This window comes from Drosophila arizonae, chromosome 2 (genome assembly GCF_054131065.1).
Source record: "Drosophila arizonae isolate 15081-1271.41 chromosome 2, UAZ_ARI_1.0, whole genome shotgun sequence".
NCBI classification, from domain to species: Eukaryota; Metazoa; Arthropoda; class Insecta; order Diptera; family Drosophilidae; genus Drosophila; species Drosophila arizonae.
In genome coordinates this window covers 7,006,495-7,028,739 of record NC_142922.1, presented here as the reverse complement: position 1 = coordinate 7,028,739, position 22,245 = coordinate 7,006,495, and the positions used below count along the sequence as shown (strand labels likewise).

Below are 22,245 nucleotides of genomic sequence, written 5' to 3'. Positions count from 1 at the left end.
TTTAAAAGATAATATCCACAAAGTCTCCTGAGTTTTTATAGTTAACAATTATTAATCTTTATTGAACATTTTTAAACAATTTTGAATTTCAGTAACCAGTGTTTTATATCATTTAGCTCTTGCGTGCATGCTTTAGGAACTTTCCAGCACTTATCATCATCGCACTGACAGGGTTGTACATCGATAATGAATTCGACATCATCGATAGCTTGTCATAGCAATTAGTGTGTGTTGATTTCGAGCGGTGAGAAGAGTTATGTTACGGACCGCATTATTAGAATGCATAACTAATTTTGGTATACAGTTAAAGTGCACCTAATAATTACAAAGAAAATGTTTAAAACTATCGTGCAGTGAAAACGAAATAAACATTCAAATTTAATTGCTCGCTTGCAATGCGGATTTTGCGGCAGATTTTGTGATGCGCACAGAGCAGCGCCAGTCAACGCATAAAGAAAACGGCCAAAAAAGTTCAGCAAATGAAAATCGAATACCAGTGAAAATTTTCGAATAGTTGGCAATATTCATAATCAAGTGTAGGCAATATATATGTATATAGATGGAAATACATATGTCCGTGCGTATATTCATATGCATATGAATAATATTGTTCTCTTTCTGCATGTGTGTGTGTGAGTGTTAGTGAGTGTTTGCTTGTTCATGTGCCAAACAAAAAAGGGCGTCACAAAAAAAATTGAATGCAGCCCAAGTCAAATCAACACTAAAATTGGGACCCAAACGGACTCTAAGGTGAGTGCGTGCCGAATATTGTTTATAGTCGCTTATTTTCGTGTGGCCACACCTACATACACACACTCACAATGTCATGCACACAGCCGAACAAGTTTTGTACCTTGCACTTACACGCTCTCATTCAATGTATGTTTGTGTTAGTGTATTGTATACAGTGCATTTTTATTGTTGACTGATTTCTGCATTCCTTCTCTTTCTCACTCTTTGTCCGTCGTCAGTCAGTCAGTCTTCATTGCTTTCCTCATAGTGCATAGAATGATTCTCAATTACAGTTAATAACAAGTTAAATTTAATTCATCACAATGGATAACTGTAACAGGCTGCGCTCTCAGTTTTGACAATCAGCGCTTCGTTGAGTGACTCTCAATTCAATTAGCTGCACTTCCCGCTCTCCATGTGAGAGTAAATAGTGCAGGCATATGTGGAAGCTGTTTGCCTGCTCTCCATCTTGTCTTTCTTTATGGTTCTTGTTATTGTAGCTGTTGTTCTTGTTGTTGTTTTGATAGGAGACAGGCACCGTTATATGTACAACAGTAACAGCATCATCAGCAGCAGCAACAATCGCAGGTTATGTCTGCAATTGAATTAAATTTAAAAATAAAACGCAACTAAAGAGAATTATTTACTGTTTTGTATAGTTGCTGCTGTTGCTGCTGGTGCTCCTGCTGCTATTTCTGCTCAATGTCTGAGCATAGCAATTTGTTGAATTTTATTTAATTTACATATATATGTATGTTTGTATGTATATATCTTTATGTATTTATGTTCATACATACATACTCGCTGCTCATCTTCCCTCTTCAACTAATCCCGTAGATTTTTTGTTGATGAAATTATTTATGATGCTCTCTTTCTCTGTTCTTGACTCTCTCGCTCGCTCTCTCTACTCTTGGCTAGCATAAACGATTATTCGTATGGGAATATGTTTGTCAAATGTATTTTATTAAGCGAAATATGTTATGTTTGATGTTATATATGCGTTCATCTGACATTTATTCGATTTGAATAATTTCGTTGCTAAGAGCTGGCCAAATACATAGATACAGACAAAGGTATATATCCATATCCATATGTGTATACAATACACATACATATGTATGTATATACAGACATACATAAATATATTGTAGCTAGCCAAGATTTGCAGCGTCACAGTCGTGCAATACGTGACGTCAGGAAATTTAAATAAATCAACTAAATAAATCAAGCAGCCACATACAATACACGAAGAATAGTATATATTTATATATTATTTAATATTTAATATATATTTTTATACTATTTATATATTACTTTAAATATTTTGTGGATTCTTATAACAATTTTAGAAAAATATTAGATTATACAATTTCATTGGAATTTATAACCATTTGCCATTGACCATATGAAGAGAGTTTTAGATAGATTAGATTCGTATGGAAAAAGCATATACATACATACATGCTTTTCCCTTACAAATCTAATCTAAAAAGCTTATCAATCGGTACATAAAAGAAATGCACGTGGATTCAACCTAGCAACAAACTTACAAAAATGAAAACAAAAGCAGATTATGCTTAAAATTATAGTGCATATTCTACTAAATGTGCTCGACTAGCTGTTACCACCTAATAATATATATATATATATATATATATATATATATATATATATATATATATATACATAGACATATATTATTTAAATATTATTGATTAGAATCATAATAAAGAAATTAATTAAAACAGAGTGAAGACACTATATACATACGAAAATACATATACATGTATGTATGTATTTGTATATGTAATTAAAAGTATAATAAAAAACATTTTAATATAAACAAACAATAAAATGCTACATAAACAAGTAAGAAAGCTCTAGTCGAGACTGCTCGACTACGAGATCCCCTGAACCCTTGGAGCAATAGATATTTCAATAATTTTTCGCGTCTTTCAGCTTACACAAGAAACACGCACACACACACACGCACGTACGCACAGACAGGCATACATACACACACACGCATACAGACACAAACGCATACACACACACATACACATACACACACACATACATACACAAACACATACACACACATACACAAACACATACACACACAAGCACCCACGCATAAACACGCATGGGCTGCAGTGTGCGCTTACTATGATACTTAATTGTTTAATAACTTTTTTTATGGACGTACGATCTTCATGAAACTTTCAGATTATGATTATAACATGGATATGCATGTAATTGCCAAAGCACAAGTCTCTAGTATTTGAAATACGCTTTTTACAAAAGTGAGGGTGAGGGGGTGAATTTAAGGGTGGGGGGTAAATTTTAACAAAAACCGAAATTGTATAAATTGCATGTAAACATACATTAAAAATTTGGAGACTCTAGCAATAAAGGTGTAGAAGATATAATTTTATAACTGGTTTTCGATAAGGTTTTTTATCGATAAAAAAAGATCGGGATGAGTTATCGAATTTTAATGATAAACTTGATATGCGCGCTGTAATTACGGACATTTAAAAAAAAAATTGAAGTCTCTAGCTCTTATATCTTCGGAAATCGACGCGTTCATACATACGGACAGACGGACAGACGGACAGACGGACAGACAGACGGACAGGGCCAAATCAACTCAGCTCGTCACCCTGATCAAGAATATATATACTTTGTGGGGTCTGCCACGCCTCCTTCTCCCTGTTACATACATTTCAACAAAACCATTATACCCTGATTTCCCATTGAAAATGGGTTCAGGGTATAAAAAAGGCGAAATTATTTTTGGGTGCGCCGTTGCCCTGTTGCCAAGTCGCATATTTTGTTGTTGTTTCTCAATTTCGGGAGTTGCGGCAGCAGGTGTACAATTGGCCCTTTCTTTCCCTCTTTTTGGGCACACGCCCAACAACGCTGTTCGTGGCTAACATGGCCAATATGTGCGCAATAAAACCTAAAAACACAAACTGAATCAAAAACAACACCGAACTAACAAGCAACACCAAACATTAATAACAAGCAAACCAATACGAGCTTCAAAGGCCAACGACAAAAGCAATTAAATAGTTCGTAAAGTTCAAGAACAAAATCTCTGGTTTTTAAATTTTTGGCAAATATAAAGCAAGAGAGAACGAGAGAGCTAGAGAGAGCAACACAAATTAAATTAAGTTAATTTTATATGCAAATATTTGCGTGTTATTTGGTGCTTTGTTTGGCTTTAGTGCTCTGAATTATATTGCATATTGCATGATATTACGATACGGCTTATATTGCGAGCGAGCGTATTGTTTATAATAATTATAATAATAATAATAATAAAATAATAATATTGGTTACGCTTAGCATGCAACGGTACTCTGAGCTTTGCTTTATATTTTCTTCTCTTTTATGGAATAGAAATAGAATTGAGTAAAGAATTTTCACTTTCCTAACGTCATTAATCATTTGAATCAATTTTGAAAAATATATAATGAATTCAATTAGAATTCTTGTTATATGCGGGTCCATGATATAAGACCATATATAAGCCCGTATCTTCTTCTCAATCTACAATTTGTTATTGAATTTGGATTGACATCGTTAACCACTTTCAAGATTGATTAATACTGATAAATAATATTGTTCACATTGACAGATTCAATTTATTGCATTTAATTTTCTATAAAAAACAATAAAAATCCCATCACAAATCTAATGCTTTATTAACCTTCGATCAATCGGCTTTTTGGCTTTAATGTCTTTCGGCATTTCTTCGGGCATTTCTGTGCAGCACAATCGCAATAAGCTGCTTAAAATCTACTTTCCTTGAGGCATTTGAATGACCCGAATTGAATTCCAAGAGGTGTAGTAACTGCTCACAATAGCTCACATACACATATACACATACATATGGTTATATTTTGTTCTGAACATCTCAATTGCTCTTCTCTATGTGAGTCATCCAACCATCAACGCATAAAACTGTCACACAGCAACAAGGAGAAATAGTGCCAATTATGAAAGCGGCGTTTGGATGACCAAATCTGACTTTGACCTTTTGAGTGACAATGGCAACAACAACAACAACAACAACAACAATAACAATAATAATAGCACTAAAAAGTTGCCGCTTGCCTCGCTCAACTTAAACAACTTCCGCTGCTTATTTATGCACTCAAATAAATTGCACAAAATTTGAAAAAAAAAAAAACAAAAATTGTAAAAATTGTTTAAAATATACAAGAGCAAAAATAAGCACAAAAACAACAAAAATAATGATAATATTACTAACGAAAATAGCAACAGCAACTGTCATAGCAAGTATGAGTGCTCTCTCTGCTCGACTAGCAGATCCCCTGAGCCTTAAAATAACTTATATTCCACTCATTCTACAACATATTGACAATTATAAAACATATTATTATAATTATAAACAGCATTTAAGTTACGTTTATCAAACGCCACGCCCGTTACATACACTTTGAGAAAACCATTATACCCACTTGGAATGGGCTAAGGGTATACATAGGTAACATCAACTGTGTTCACTTTCACCCATTCGCAATGCCTCGGGAGGGCGGCACTGATTGACGGCGGCACAGGCGGCACTCCGTCAGGCTGTCAATCAATGATTTAATACTAATAATACGCACTAGCATATATTTAAAACATTTCAAATGTCAAACACGTGCATAAAAGCTGAGAAATAGTGATAAAAAAGAAAATAATAAAATAAAATAAAAAATAAAAATAAACAAAAGTTAACACAATTAAAACGTCTACTGAATGACTTTGCCTAAGTTATGAAACAATATTTTAAATTTGAAAGAAAGTAGTACAAATAAATATAAAATGCTGTTAGATTGATTTACACCCTTGAAAATTCATTTTACAGTTGATAATTTCCATTCACTTAAGCTATAAAAACACAAATTTTAAACAGAGAACTCAAACAAAAGATAAGCATTATTTATTATGGGTCTTGTGCAGATGATTCATCATACAGGCAGCAGCATCGCAGTTGGAGTCCAAAGTTCGCAAACCCGTTTCAGTTTCAGGGCCCCTCCCCATATACATACATACATATATTGGAGGCAGGTCTGAAGTGGCATTTGGGGCCCCGCATTTCGCATTGATTTTTTCCGAGTTTACGTTTCTTTATAGCAAGCTGAACAGCATAATAACCATATATGTTTTATGCACACAAATATAGTAAATATATATATATATATATATATATATATATATATATATATATATATATATATATATATATATATAAATGTATATACATATATACAGATATATTTTGACTCGTGTGAAGTTTTGCGATTTATTTGCTTTGTTGTTAATTTTGCTTTTCCGGTTTCTCTGTATTTGGTATTTGTTTTTGTTTGTATTCTCTGCACGAAGTTGTCAAAGTAGCTGAAACTGTCTGTTTTTCTTGTTATTATTGTATTTTTCTCTTTGTGTATTATTTAGTTTTACTTATGTATGTATGCATATTTACATGTTGGTCAGGCAACAGGGCAGCGGCGTCACTCATTGAGCATTCGATGTAAGAGTGTTTAGCATTCTGATCTTTGTACTTTGAATACGCCTTTTAATTTGTAAATGTATTTACTTTGCCTGTATATACATTTATATAAATATATTGACAGCGAATGGGCGAAATTCGTGAAAAAACATATGAATGCTTGCTTAATATAATTATATAAATAAAATGATGTTTCAATTTCGGGACAATATATATTTACATTTTAGTTAGTCATCTCTTCAGAGAAATATAATTATTCCAAAATCAAATTATAATATTGCTATGTTGTTATTTCCGGGAATTCGCGATGAATGCCTGAATATAATCAAAACTAAATTTGCCTGAATTATGTTATTTATTTCGAATTTGATAAGCTAAAGTGATTCACTTGGATATATAATAGATGAATGATGCCTAATAAATAAATAATAATTTTAAGTTAAAAGAAGAATCATTGTTTGTTGTGAATCAGAGTTTGTCGTGACCAACTAAGATATACCCTGAACCCTAAAAGAGAGAGAGAAAAAAAACATTAGGTATAAATTTGGAACACTTTAGATCTATCAGAATCTCAAGCTTTTATGTTCTACGAAATCGTATTTATACGGACAGACGAGCATCAGTTCATTTCAGCATCCTGCTCAATTATATACATACATACTTTATGGATGTCTGTTATACCTTCTTCTGACTGTTATATATAATATCCCATTTTCAAAAAATTCGTCAAACCATCGAATTAAAAGAAAATCAATAACATGAAGCAAGAAATGTCTGTAAGGTAATATTAATTCAGATCATTTCAAATATATATATATATATTTTTTCTTATCCGACTTCTGTCTATTGTTACATAAATTGTCACAAAACCATCATGGTCTGATTATCCATTTTTTAATGGGTATAAAAGTATGAAAATAAATTTATTGAACACACTTTAAACTGTAAGCAAGTCATGACAAATAAAATCAGATTAAAGGTAAATAAAAAACGTAGAATATGTAGAATATGATTTGTGGAAAAATAAATTGAGGACTGTTCTGGCTCGAGCTCGATTTGCATGTGTGTCAACCCAATATGAATCATCGCGCAAAGTCCAAGCCTCGACCAAAATAGAGCTTAAAGTTCACTTTGAAATTTAATTCGTAGTTGTTGTTGTTGTTGTGGTTGTTGTTTAGCGTCTCAGTTGACAAATGTCGTGACACAGAAAGTGTTTCGAAAAGTTATTGACCCGCCTGTCAAATGTCAATTATATGATCCGACATGTGATGATGCAATGCAGCCCATCCTCAGCTCGGTCCGTTAAGGGCGTTGTCAATTTCGCTGTCTGCATAATTCGCTTAATCTGAAAACATTGAGAATTGTGTAATTTCTGTGTGTGTGTGTGTGTGTATGTGTGTGTGTGTGCTTTGAGCTCTTTAAGTGTTGCAATGAGGCAAAGCGAATAATGGAATCGACTTCACGTTCCCGCAATTTTTGGGCTGACTTTGAAGTGGGGCATAAATGGCGTCTCGAATTGTCATTGGGCTTGCTTTAAATCGCCAGCAATTGTTTACATTCGGTTCGGCATGCTTGCAAAACAATTAGCCATAAACGCTAAGTAATGGGCAATTGAAGGCCACGTGCCAAATGAATCGGACCTAATTGCCATAGTCAAGGTAGGGTAAAAGCTAAGAAAGATAGATAGAGAGCGAGAGAGAAAGAGAGAGAGAGAGAGAGAGAGAATACCGAGAACAGAATAGAAAATATTCAGCAACGCTGCTGGCAAAACAATTTTGTGATTTGTTTACAAACTACTTTGATTGTTTATTAAATATGCATATATAAATATTTGCAATATTCAAACACACAGATAAAGGCAAAAGGCTTTTTTTATGGCATTTGATGTGCTGCATTTGGTGTTTACCTCGCTGAGTGTATTAAATTTCATTAAGAACATAAAAAACATGAAATAAATCAGATCAGCAATAAAAAGAGTTATATCTAGATACGATCTGGTTAATTTGATGCTTCAGGTATATGATAACAAATAATAATAATAATAATAATAAGATTAGGTTTTACTATAATCCAATTATTCCAATTGCCTAAATTAACTTTGCCCATTAAAGTTTGTATATAATTTATTTAATATTCCCCATTTCTCAATTGGATCTCAAATTAAAAAAAAATTGTATAAAGAAACAAATTATTTTTGTTAGTAAAATTTTATAATAAATACACATTAAGATCAATGGGTTCAGGGTATAACAAGTAAAATTAATTTCTCTTATCCACTAAAGTTTCTATTATAAAATGTAAGTTTGTTTTTAGCCATATTTGAGCTGAGGCCTACACAAATGCCTACACTCAAAAGAGCTTGACCATTTGTGGTCTTCAGCTCATATAGCTAGGTACTCTGTAGGTGTTTCAATTCGAGCAACTTGCATCTCGCCCAACTGTTTTGCTCATAGAGCAGTTATCGACATACTCACGTATTTTTCTAGATGTATATAATAGAGGTTTTCTACCTGAGGTCAAGGTTTAGAGGAGAGCACGTACCTAAACGAGCTTATGACACTGATTTATCGCCAAGTAGATGACTAGCAAAACACCCGCATGGCCGCATGGTTTGACCAGTGGCCAATGGCCCCCACTCATAAACATCGAAAACGTGACATCAGTTATACGACCAAATGGCCAAAAGCCAATGGCCAACTGAAGAAGCTGAGAAACTGCAGCATCATCCGGCAGAACAACAGCAGTTGGCGTTTTTTCTTTTTTTTACTAAAAATGTGGCTCAAACCAATTGCGCTAATAGACCAACTGGGCGAACCGGTTGGCAGCAAAGCGTATTGTATTGAATAACTGTCAGAGAGATAATTGCCGAACTGGTCCGGATTTGAAGATACAAGACAATATGCTTTCTAGTTATTTTGTTTATTTATTTATTTTGATTTTTTGTTAAGATAATAACCAAACTACAAATGTTTTTGATATGTATTCGCCTATCTAAATGACAATACGAATTTTGCATATATCGAGAAGATGGAAAAGAGATCAATCCGAAAACTAGATTAATGGACTGGAGATAAAGAAATCTTTGATAAACAACATTTTTTATTGTCAATTTTTAACACTTTTATTCCAACGGGACAAGCACTGTAATAAATTCAAATAAAAGTTATTTATATTATAGTAAACTTAAATTGTTTATTGACAAATTGAATAAATTGACCTGGGCTCAATTACGTGCTGGCCCCGACCAAGGCTTTACATTGGCTGCAGTTGATTAAGAATGTATATACCATATATGTCGCCATGGACTTTATATGGCAGATTATGTCATGAAATATGCAACAGCGGATACCCTTTAGTTCCGCCTTTGTTAAGATAATTGTCTGGGCGGTCAGACGTCGTGGCCACAGTCGAGACTGTGTGGGCATTACTTAATGCAATTTTCTAGATAATAGAACCACTGAAAGTGGATCCGAAATGCTTGCGAGACATATTGACAATTGTTTCTACTGATTGCATTGCAGCTATTTACAGGAAGTCTTTGTTATTGTTCTTTTTTTTGCCTTATTATTAATGATACGAAACAAAAAACGAAAAACACCAAAACAAAGTAAAAAATAAAAATACTGTATCCAAATACGGAGCTCGGGACTCTGAATCATAATGTGGCCAACAAAGTACGATATCACGTAGCAGCCTGACCAAATTATTCGTCATGCAGTTCATTCTGATGATTTAAACTTATTATCGGAGTATGTGTGTGTGTGTGTGTAATCAGTTACAGATTCGCATGGGCTCAATTAGTTGGGCAATCATAAAGGTATTTATGATTTGTTGCTGTGCATAGGGAAATATACCTTACTCATCTGCACCTGATTATAAGCTGCTCATTGCTTAACAGATAAGAAACTCAAATAATCAATAGGGCCAGGTGTTGTCCAAATGTTTGTATATATATTGAATATCAGTAAATCATTTTATTACCGAGAAATTTTCGTACAGCTTGTTGAAGTAAAGGGATACAAATATTGATATCAGAACTAAACTTCAGTTTGTAAATAATATATTTTAATCTTATTTACAATTTGTTACGATATTTCTGAATTGATTCGACTCAAGGCAGGCTGACATATGTTTTATATGTTTTAGGTAAACAATGCAGCATTTGTTTCCTATAAATAAAACAAACATGTAAAATATTTAGTCCTTGAACGCAGCTATCCATACTTTATGGATCATATCTATAGCTCATATCTATTTGTCTCGCTTTACCTAAAGCCCAAATGCAAAATACTCTATGATGCTGTTCATTTATTTTACCTGTTAATATATTTCCGTCAGCCAAGCAACCTTTTTTTACCTGTCCCTAATGACTTGCTTGGAAAACGCAAATTCATTGCACTTCCATTTGTTTATTATTTCTCTCTATACATTTTATTACATTTTTAGAAATCAGAGACTAATCACGGAATCCACTTATCTGCCAGACAAGTTACTCTATAACTTTTCTCTATCATGCTGAGCCAAGCAGCGTGGCGGTGCCTACGTCATTTCTGGCTTGGTGTAGGTTATCTTAAGTATAGAATTAATATTAAGGTGCATATCAGTTAACACTTTTTTAACAGCTTTAAAAATTGTGCCGCATTTAATTTAATTTAGCCACTGTGCAGATAAGAAAATTCCAAATTGTGAAAAAATAAATACAAATGATAATATCGAAATCTAATTATTCGTCCGTTCCGCGTGCGACATGCGACATTGATAAGAATCGTTGTAATTAAAAAGCAATTGGAAGCTCATCAAACAGAATGCAAGTGGAATATTGTATAACTGGAATAAAAGTAAAGGCAAACATTTCTTTCAGATAAGGTAACAACCCAAGGTGCTAAACAACAACAAAATTACACTATTTCAGTTACTCAATTATAACTGTTTTAAGTTCTTATCGAAATCAGTAACAACAAAATTGCGGCACTTGCTTGTGTAGTGCCCCGACTAAGTGAATCACATACCCGTTTCACACCAGCGAAAAAATATCACCTAAGCTACAGCTGTCCGCCTCGAATTGAGGCGTGTAATTAGCTGAATGTGGAAATGTTAATTATCACGATGTGCTGACCTAATGGATTAAACCGAAATAATTCCAGTTAATTAAGATCAGACACTTGATTATATAGCAGCAGCAGAAGTTTATTATTTACTGTTATTAATATTTAATGATATATCAATCAGTTTTTGTTTTTGCTGTAATTTAGATAATGCAAAAGTAATATTTATTAATATGTTATTAGTTTTTGAAATGTGAGCGATTAATATAATACCGACTGGAATAGAGTAGAATAAATAAAAGAGGAACATATTTGTCTCTTGTCTCTATTTTGTCAATGTTGTTAATGTCTCACTATGTTTGACTTCATTTTCCTATTTTTCCATTTTTCAACATCTGTGTCACTCGCTGTTCCCTTTTGATTTTCTCTCCATATCTGCTTTTGTCTCTTTCATCCAATCTCTTTCTCTCTATCTCTCCCTCTCTCTCTCTCTCTTTCTCTCTCTCTCCGTCGCCTTCTCTTTCTCTCTTCTTATAGCTTTTGCCTTTTACTAATTGACTCTCTCCCTCTTTCTTACTCTCGTTCTCTCTCTTTCTCTCCATATTATACCCTGTCGCTCCCTCATTCTTTTTTTACTCATTTTCCCTCTCTCTCTCTCTCACACTCTCTTTCTCTCTTTCTTACTCTCTCACTCTCTCCCTCTCTTTCTCACTCTCTCTCTCTTTCTCACTCTCTCTCTCTCTCTTTCTTACTCACTCTCTCTATCTCTCTCTCCCTCTCTCTCTCATTTTCGCTGTGCCTTCAACTGCTCCTCTATATTTGTATCTCTTTCCAACTCTATTCTCTTTGCCTCTCTTTCATGTTCTCCCACTTCCACTTCTCTGAAATAAAAGTTAAAACACTTACGTCTATATATGTATGTATTATTTCCACTGTCGCTTTGACATTTGTTTTCATTTTAAACGACTCCAACAAACAGTAAACATCACATAATGCAATTTAATAGCACAAGTTGAGGCAACACCGACAACAACAAATGTAGCTTGAACAATTTTTGCATAAACAACATCGAGTTATGTATTAAAGTCTGTTGGGCAAATCTGCTGGGCAAGCAGCGCCGGTACGTGCCAGCCAAGTTCAATGGTTGGCTTTAGGACTGACCTAGCTAACTGTTAACTGATTTTGCTTTTATTTTTGTAGGCCAACAGCGGTGCGAACTGTGATTATGTTTTACATAATCAAAGTGCTTTAATTAATGGCGAACATTTGATATCAACTTGGAACAACCTGACGTGTCTAATCACATTGTATAAAAGAAAACTTCGCTAACGAGCATCTTGCAACTCGTGTTGCCCAGCTTCAAACTGAACTGATAATCAAATTAATTAGACCTAAATTGTGTGCTTGATTTCACTAAGTGAGCTTATGAAATGCAGCTAACTTATCGCTTAGATATAAAACGCTTGATTGCTCAAGAACAGAAGGAAGGCCTCAAGGATGCCCGCCTTAGAAAGTAAGCTCTAAGGTCAGACCATAAGACTGACGCTCGTTGATGTCGTTGATGTGTACGGCGCATTGCCGCATTGTATTTCTAATGTTAGATCTTTTATGTATTACTTAGAAGCAACTGCGGTTCTTTATATATTTATAAACCGGCCATAGTCACGGCGACGCCAGCCGCGCCGTGACCTTCACAAATAGTTGTTGCGGCCGGCCGCACCAGATTGTGGTGCGGTGCGGTGGGTGGTGCGCTGTGGTGTGGTGCAGTGTGGTATAGTCAGTTGAGAGTACGCATACTTATAATATGTACTGTACGTACGTATACACATTTATAGACTTCTAACCTGATGCGGGCAACAAGTCTCGGTTGGCCAACGAGCTACCCAAGACGAAGATGCTCATTAGCAAATGGCTGTGACGCTGTGGCGCATGTGGCGCATATCTAATAAATGCAAATCAACATATATACATATGTGTAGATATATTATGTACACACAATATGTGTACTTAGACAATTATCATCTCTAGCTAGTGCTTTGATAAATAGAAATTTTCCCGCCAGTCATGCGGAAGTTGTCGTTGCTTTTGACTGATAGCTGAATCGATCTGTAGCGCTCGAAATGCTGACGAGACGCTGCTCATCATGCGGCCAAGTCTAATTGGCCCGTGATAGTACACCTCAGCGGACCCTATCTGCTGCCTCAGCGCTCGTGGCGACGTCTCCGAGTGCAATAACCCCAGACACGATTGAACACGTTTTTTGTTTTTGTTTATAAATGATTTCAATATACGTCTCTTGTTGTTTACATTTCTTTCTTTTGTAACTTTATCAGCAAGTGTGCAACAGCTTTTTGTCGGATCTTTATACATGCACATATATTTCCTTCTTTATATATACATGTTTCTTTCAAATTTTAGAAAAAATGTATTTATACATCATACATTGACTATTATTTAAGACGTATTGTGGCGGAATGATATTGAAAATTCGTTGTTTCCCTAATTTATTTGTTTATTGCTGCTATAAAAAAAAAGAAGAAAACAATTACGAGGAAAGCAACTGGGGTGAGAGGTGTAAAATAACAAAGCAAAAAAAAATAATAATAAAAATAATAAAAAAATTGTTACAAAATGCGATGATTATCGTTTTCAAGCAACCACAGGTGAAGCGAGGGGCTCACACAACAACAACTGCACAGCAATGATAAAATGTGGTAACCGAGAGAGTTGGCTTAATAGGCTGAAAGGCGGGCAGAAAGAGTTTCTCCTGCAGCTGGATGAGCATTTGGGTTGAAAGCGCAGTTGAAGAAATTTGTGTTAAGTCAAAGCGCTTTATGAAAATGGGAAATTAACCCAGAAGTCATTGAAGCATTGTGGAAATGATTTCCAAGAAATTAAGCTTCAAATGCATATATATGTATATATAGATATAAGTATAGATAGATATAGATATAGATATATATAGATATAGATATATATAGATATAGATATACATATATAACAGGTGCTGCTTTCATTACTAAAATTTGTTTATACTTTCAATTACGTTTTAGTTGTTTATATTAAAAGTATATCACGCATTAATGCAATTTCCTTCAAATTACTTGTGTGCTTAAACAAGTATTTAATTTAATTATACTGAAATTTTGTATTTAAAATTAAAAGCTATTTTCTTATTTGAAAAGATAAAGTATATCTACTTAATTACATTATGTATAAAGAAGACTGACATAATTAATCAGTTACTTTATAAAGAGTGTATGAAACACTTTAGTAGAATATCTATTTCATCTGCATATTGTTTTAGTTATTTTCTGAAACCACTCCCATCGAAAGGACATAGTATGCAAATAAATACATCAGAGTTTCATTCGAGATTCAAATACATTTCCTGATATTAGTCCAAGACTATCCCATCATGAATTATATCAGTTTCTATATTGAAAGTCATGGTCGGCTCAAAAAAGCCCCCGCACTTTCTCATAAACCTAAGAATTCGGGTTATAATGATAACATAATAATAAAGATAAAACCAATCCGATTTTAATCACATCTATGACGCAGTCATCAGCGTCTCAGTATAAAACACCATAATTACTCAAGAGGGATTTTAAGAATTTATATTTTTATAATTGACAATAAATAATGTCCTCTGTTAGCTATCGTGCAATTCGGATGTCAAGAGGGATTGAACTAATGAACTTGTAACAACTAAACGATAAGAAGAAAGAGGGAAAATATTGCATTTGTATGAATTAAACGCTACTCGTGCAGTTAAATATTTGAATAGATTAGTTTGCCCAGTATTAGCTCCAAAGTGTAAATATGGTTAGTGAGCAAGCAGCCAGAACAAATTCTAAATTATTAACAAAGCTTTAACCTTGGAGCACTTGGAAAGGTTGTTCTAGCTTTGCAAAAACCACATGTTCAGCTTCATTTAAAATGAAAATTGAGCACCCTTTTATGGAAGGTGGAAATGGAGTGGGCCCTGCTACTTTTGAGAACCGTAGCACATGCATCGCAATGTATATAATCCGTTTTATATAGAGACAGGAAAAGAAGAAAAGCTGGAACGTTGCTATATAAATATTTATAGTGAATTATAAACAATTGTTATCTTTGTATGCCATCATCGCAGCGCTGTCATCGGAATACAATGCACGGCACTTGAGCTGTGTATTCCCGTCTCGATCTGAATGCGTCTCGCCTGAAGTCGAGAGCAAGCACATATAGATATGGTGTCACACTCTGGAGAACCCAATACCAATACCCATCCTTATCAGGTGCATGGGTACACATGCACTGTGTGCCGGCAGTATCGATTGTATTTATAGAACATCGAACGTCGAGCGTCACCTAACGTCAGCCAATCGGTATTCGGTGTTTGGTATTTGGTATTGATCGAGCCACCTTACTCAGTCTCTTTATAAACAAAATCTATAATATGCTATATATTTGATATGTATACAGTACAAAGGTCTCGCTGTACCGGTTGAATCAAACTCTTAATGGAAAATGAATGGAATTGATTATTCTATATCAGATTCATTAATTCATTTGGCAGAGATTAATAAACCAACAAGAATTTTCTAAATTTTATAATAATTTTATTATGTCATGGAAATATGTGTTGTGATTTCTACAAGGAACACTAAGAGAAGACTAGTTAGGTTCCCTGAGTTGTTCGAATATCCCTAGTTATTTCATAAATATTTGAAAAATTGCTATAAGTGCATATAAATTTACAGCAAATATTTAAAAATTTATTTTAAACAGAAATTATAAAGCTTTATAAATTAATAAAAAAGTTATTACAAAGTCAAACCATTAATATACAATATATATATATATATATTTATATATTTTTATAATTTTCTCCCTTTCAATAATAATTTTTCTTATTTATTTGATTTATGAGTTTCTAATAAACGTATTATTTAAACAATATTTTATTTATCAAGCAAGTAAATCAGCTTTTTTATTTAATAAATAATATATAAATTCCAATAAACAATACTAACTACCCTCGCTATACCCTTGGCATGTGTTTTCAATCTGCCGGCAAACGCTGAGAACTCGACCAAAAATGTGAAGAATTTGAAAATTTCTTGAATTATTTCCCTATGAAATATTATGAAATGCCCTCTGGCATATGAAATTGGCAACTGGGCGAGTATTTGGTCCAGTTTTCAGCGATTGTGGTTGTGGGATTATCAGCAGCCGAAGTTGATTCACCTTTTGACTTTGGACTCGCGCCTCGCGATTGTTTCTGTGCGCTAGCATTGGACGCAATCTCTTATTCAATGACAATATTTAATATTAATCACAATAATAATCGCATTATTTTTTTCTCTTTGTGTATTTGCAGGCCATTGAAGGCAACTAGTTGAGATCTTTGGCAAGCAATATGCAAATATGGATTCGTTGCCACCAGTGAGTCGGGATCATTTAATGCTGCAGCCGTTGCAACCGTTGCGCTCGTCTCGCGGTTCCAGCTCCAATTTGCGGGCCAGCCGTTCGCCCTCGACCACCAGAAGCAGCGAGCAAAGTAATTAGAATTATAATTATAATCATCCCAATCTTTGGCAAGCAGACACCAAAAGCTCACTCCTGTTAGTCGTGCTCTAGCCCTAATAGCTTAAGCACTTGGCCCATAATTGGTTTAATGCGACACGCTCATCAACACTGTTATCAGCTCCGGCTCGGTCTGTGAATGATAGCGAATCTCTGCAGCTTATTCACTTAGCACTTCCGTTGCTGATAATTATGTTGAGAGATTTGGTCGCTAGGCAAAAGCCAATAAACCTTTAAAGATTGACTACGCTTCATTATATTAAAAATTAGTTCACGAATAGCAAGTTCTTAGAAGAAATCGAATTAAAATAATTTAATTTAATTTAAAATTTATTTTTATAAATAGTATTTTGTAATGATTTATGCAAATTTATCTGATCATATCTGATATTCCTAAATTCTTAATTATTTTATAGTTAAAAACTTTTCAAAGCAGCTTTTACAATCCTTAAAAATGAGTGAGCAAAAAATAATAATTATTCTGAATAATTTCTGACTAAAAATATTATTTAAAAAAAAAAAAAAAACAACTTAAAGAAGTTTAAGTGAAATTTTTTTTAAGAATTTACCTTTCACACATTTGTAAACTCTAATCAATATATAGATTATGGTCAACTAAATACTTTTTATATGTCACAAAAACATGTTATACTAGGTGGACTCAAATAGGAATTTCTTTAGTCAATTTGAAGATTGTCTTAAGCTGCTTTGATTCAGACTCATCTTTATTTATTGATTTCGTCCGTTTCTTGCTGTGCAATGCTTTAGAGAGTTTTTAATTTATTTTATTAATATATATATATTTTTTTCACACAAATGGATTAAATGCTCACAAGTGCAAATATGTGCTGTGTGCTTTTAAGCGTTTCATTAGCTTTCTGTGTGTTGACATGCACATTTATATTGTATACATACATATATGTATATAAATGTGTATTTGTTTATTTTGATTATAGCTTATTATATGTGACTTTTCTGTTCTTGCTTATCGTTATTTGTATTGCATTTAACTTGTGTGTGTTGATTATCCTTTTGTTCTCGTTTCTCTTTTATTTCTTTTGTGTCTTTAAACAGCTTTGTAACCGTTGACCGCACTCATATAAATACAAACGTAGACCCACATACATATATATAAACATATTTATATATATATAAAATACAAAAAGGTACAAAAATAGCAAAAAAATATATTTCAATCAGCACTCGTACTTCTATATCTTACAGTATGTGAAAAATAATAGAAGCTATAGTAAAATAACAATTAAATTTAAAATATATATTAAACAGGGGTTTCGCTCATTCCCAATATGATGGAAATAATAATTATTTTGCATCTCAAGATTTAAGTAAAATCAAAATTAAGTTTTTTATGGTATTTGCCATTACATAGTATTTTCTATTATTGCTCACATAACTGTAATACCACAACACCAAACATAAACAGTCATACATTCATTTATACATACACACATTCATACATACCTACATTCATACATACATATATACGTATTCACTCACACATTTCTCGCATTTTCAACATTTTTCTATTCACAGCAACGCAGACGCGATTTTAAACGCTATTAAATCGCTAACACTTTCTGCTGCTGCTTTTTAACTGTTCGTCTTTCTCTCTCTCTCTGTTTCTCTGTCTCTCGTGCTTTCTCTCACTGTCTCTTTTGACGCACAGCTGTCTGTAAGGCTGTCATTAACATACACATATGCACACATACGCTTACAAGCGCAGCCGCAACAACAATAACAGCAACAACCATAACAACAACAACAACAGCAGTAAATTAAACATTTTTTCTTTGTGGTATTTTGAGACTTGGTTTTTGTTATTGCTTTATCACTGTGTTTGATGTTATCGTTTGCTGCGACTGCACCTGTGCCTCGCCTTCATCCATTCGACAATTGAAGTTTGAGTCGAGCCAAAGCCATAAACTACATATATACGTACCATACTGACTTTCTATGCGCAACAACTCGACAGTGTCCAGGGAGCGCACCAGCGACTCAGCGACAGCAGCGTCGTCGGGAACAGCAGCCACAACACCAACGGTTGCAATTGCAACAGCGACGACGACGACGACGCCATCAGCGGCAGCAGCAGCAGCGGCGGGAGGCGGAGGAGCGGCAGCGTTGGCCACACCGACGGCAGCCAACAGCAATTCGTCGGCCTCGTCCAGCACAGTGGCAGCTGCACAGGCGGCTGTCTACAGCGGCGGCAACACGGTGACCGGCAGCCTGGGTAGCAGCGGGGGCGTGGCAGTGCGGGGTTTTCGCAGCCACAGCCCCACACAGCGGCGACACAGCCGTGAGCGCCAGCGACGCACACATGGCTCCGATCAAGGCGGTCTCCTGGCCTACAGCGGCATGGTAGGCGATATGACAGACTTTGGCGTCAGTCTCAGCCACGGCGGCGGCGGTGGCAGCGCCGGCACCGGCAGTGGCCTAGAGGACTCTCGTCTGTCCGGCAATGAGGACTACTATGCGTCTATGGCATCGGATGAATTCGATAGCAGCAAGAAGCTGCACCATCGGCGCCATGAGCGCAGTTCCAGTGTGCAGGCCATAGATCGTCTGAATACGAAAATACAGTGCACCAAGGAATCCATCAGGCAGGAGCAAACAGCCCGGGATGGTGAGTACAATTCCTTTATAATGTCTGGGGACTCGACTTCATAGCATACTTATTGGAAGTGCTAGCCTACATAAATGGTAATCCTTGGAATGGAGAATTCTATTGATTCCCACTAATATACATAATTTAGATAGACAAAGAGATTTCAAATTACTTATAATATAATTTTAATATACATATATTAGGGAATGTAAAATTCAATGCATTCCACATTAATATTATATCATCAATTTTAAATCAAATATTCAGTAAATGACAATTATATCTGAAATTTTTAATACTAATCCTTGTAGATAATGTGAACGAGTATCTGAAACTCGCAGCCAGCGCCGATAAACAGCAATTGCAGCGCATCAAGGTAAAAATCAAGAAAGAAACTCAATGTTTGTGGCGAATTCTATAGACGTTGTCCGATTGCAGGCGGTGTTCGAGAAGAAGAATCAGAAAAGCGCACACAGCATATCGCAGCTGCAAAAGAAACTGGACAATTATACCAAGCGAGCCAAGGATCTGCAGAATCATCAATTTCAAACCAAGAGCCAGCACCGGCAACCGCGCGAGGTGCTCCGCGACGTCGGCCAGGGACTACGCAATGTGGGCGGCAATATACGTGATGGCATTACGGGCTTCTCCGGTTCGGTGATGTCGAAGCCGCGCGAATTTGCGCATCTCATTAAGAACAAATTCGGCAGCGCGGACAATATAAATCAGATTGCTGACGCCGAGCTTCAAGCCATTCAGGCGGCAAATGCGGACGCCCTGACAGCGGCCAATGAGCGATTGCAGCATCAACCCGGCCCTGGCACCTCCACGGGCTCCGGCGGCGGCAACAACGTGAACAACAACAACGCGGGCACTGGCAGCGGCACCGGCAAATTCAACAGCGACAACGGCAGCGAGTGCAGCAGTGTAACCAGCGAAAGCATACCAGCGGGGTAAGTGCAATGGTTACGGCCAAGTCAAACTGCATCCTTACTATACCTATTAATCATTACGTGAATACAGATCTGGCAAGAGTCAGTCGGGCGCCAGCCAGTACCACATTGTGCTCAAGTCCCTGCTCACTGAACTGTCCGAGCGCAAAGCGGAGATCGAGAAGCTTAAAGAGCGAGTCGATCGACTTGAGGTAAGTACTAATAAAGTATAATATACAAATATATCCAATTTAATCCCAACTATCAATTATATCAATTTCAGACTAGCCAAAAGGAGTTCAACAATTTGACAGCCACTCTCGAAAGTGAACGCTTCCGTGCTGAGGGACTGGAGGAGCAAATCAATGACTTGACGGAATTGCATCAGGTGCGTTTCATTGATTGTATAATTAAGGATGCTTGAAACAATATCGAATAATACCTTCTATTGCAGAATGAAATCGAGAATCTGAAACAAACAATTGCTGACATGGAAGAGAAAGTACAATACCAAAGCGATGAAAGACTACGTGACGTCAACGAAGTGCTCGAGAATTGTCAAACAAGGGTAAGTTGTTACTTGGCTTTGGCCTAAGTGCTTGTTAAAATGTTAAACAATAAAATGTCATCCATTGCCAATAGATATCGAAAATGGAGCATATGTCTCAGCAGCAATATGTCACCGTCGAGGGCATTGACAATTCGAACGCTCGCGCCCTGGTTGTGAAACTCATCAATGTGGTCTTAACAATATTGCAAGTGGTGCTGCTGCTGGTGGCAACCGCTGCTGGCATTATAATGCCCTTTCTCAAAACGAGGTAAGTACACGCTCTACATACGCATATGTGTATATATATATAATGAGCCTTTAGTAATTTATGAATTGCTTTGTATTTATAGGCTTCGCGTGCTGACCACATTTTTAACGATTTGCTTTATAATCTTTGTGATACGCCAATGGCCGGATGTGCAGGATATAGGCTCTGGCCTTGTGCGGTATCTCAAACAGTCGCTGGTGGTGAAGTGAGACGGCGGTGACTCTATGTTCGACTAGTAGTTTCTTAATGTTAATAGTATTAAGTTAAAAAGTACATATTTTGTATATAACTTATAAATACACAAAACGTAATAGTTTAAAATTTAATTAGTGTCAAGACAACACACGCATCACATTACCGAATCACATATACATATTCATATATATCTATATATATATATACATATGAATATATGTGTATACACATGCATAATTGCATACGAGTTGTACAAACAAGTGAAAAACTATATCGCACACATCCACACATTCATAAATTAAACATAAATGTATACACTTAGCGAAATTCGATTTAAAAACTCTGCTAATGGTTTAGTCTAATAACTGCAATGCTGACAAGATTATGTGCATTACTCAATACTATAAATAAATATGTATATCTAAATACTATATATATATATGAGCTCTGTTTATAGTTATCGTATACATTAAAACCATTTGTATTTGTACAAAACCAATTTATTTGTATATTTTTTACTTTAATTACTTTTAATTATATTTTACAGCCCATGCCCGCCATATTTCGCTCAATTATTTATATGGATTTTTTAATTCAACAGAACTTCCCACATGTCTATTAAATATATACTTATACTTACCAGAGGGTATGAATATAGAAAAAATAATAACGTTCAAGTATACTTGCCCTTTTAACAGCTGTTGTAGTTCCCAGGCGAAAATTATAATTAAGTAACACAGATTGAAATACCTGCCGAAGTCTTTAGTCGTTAGCGTTATTAATAGGAGTATTCTGGCGA

General features: G+C 35.2%; 1 protein-coding gene across 2 annotated transcripts; it reads left to right on the top strand.

Moving 5' to 3' along the window:
* Window positions 1–206: 206 nt before the first annotated feature.
* On the top strand, window positions 207–21,945 carry Dmtn (transmembrane and coiled-coil domain 2 protein Dmtn). 2 transcript variants are annotated; one of them, XM_018019437.2, is made up of 10 exons: window positions 207–750; window positions 16,670–16,849; window positions 18,869–19,519; window positions 19,813–19,877; window positions 19,940–20,454; window positions 20,525–20,645; window positions 20,717–20,821; window positions 20,888–21,001; window positions 21,076–21,251; window positions 21,334–21,945. In XM_018019437.2, exons 2-10 carry the CDS (start codon window positions 16,717–16,719, stop codon window positions 21,458–21,460), a joined length of 2,007 nt encoding a protein of 668 aa, XP_017874926.1. In that variant the 5' UTR covers window positions 207–750; window positions 16,670–16,716; the 3' UTR covers window positions 21,461–21,945. The 2 variants fall into 2 exon arrangements, with proteins under 2 accessions (XP_017874926.1, XP_089318556.1); XM_089462430.1 differs by lacking the exon at window positions 207–750 and having other exon boundaries at window positions 16,709–16,849; window positions 18,563–19,519.
* The last annotated feature ends 300 nt before the right edge of the window (window positions 21,946–22,245 follow it).

Bases quoted from the DNA above. Each gene is read 5' to 3' on its own strand.
- Dmtn (XM_018019437.2), top strand. From the start codon at position 16,717: ATGGATTCGTTGCCACCAGTGAGTCGGGATCATTTAATGCTGCAGCCG. The intron at 16,850-18,868 runs GTAATTAGAATT...ACAACTCGACAG, and splicing joins CACCAGAAGCAGCGAGCAAA to TGTCCAGGGAGCGCACCAGC. The intron at 21,252-21,333 runs GTAAGTACACGC...TTGTATTTATAG, and splicing joins ATGCCCTTTCTCAAAACGAG to GCTTCGCGTGCTGACCACAT.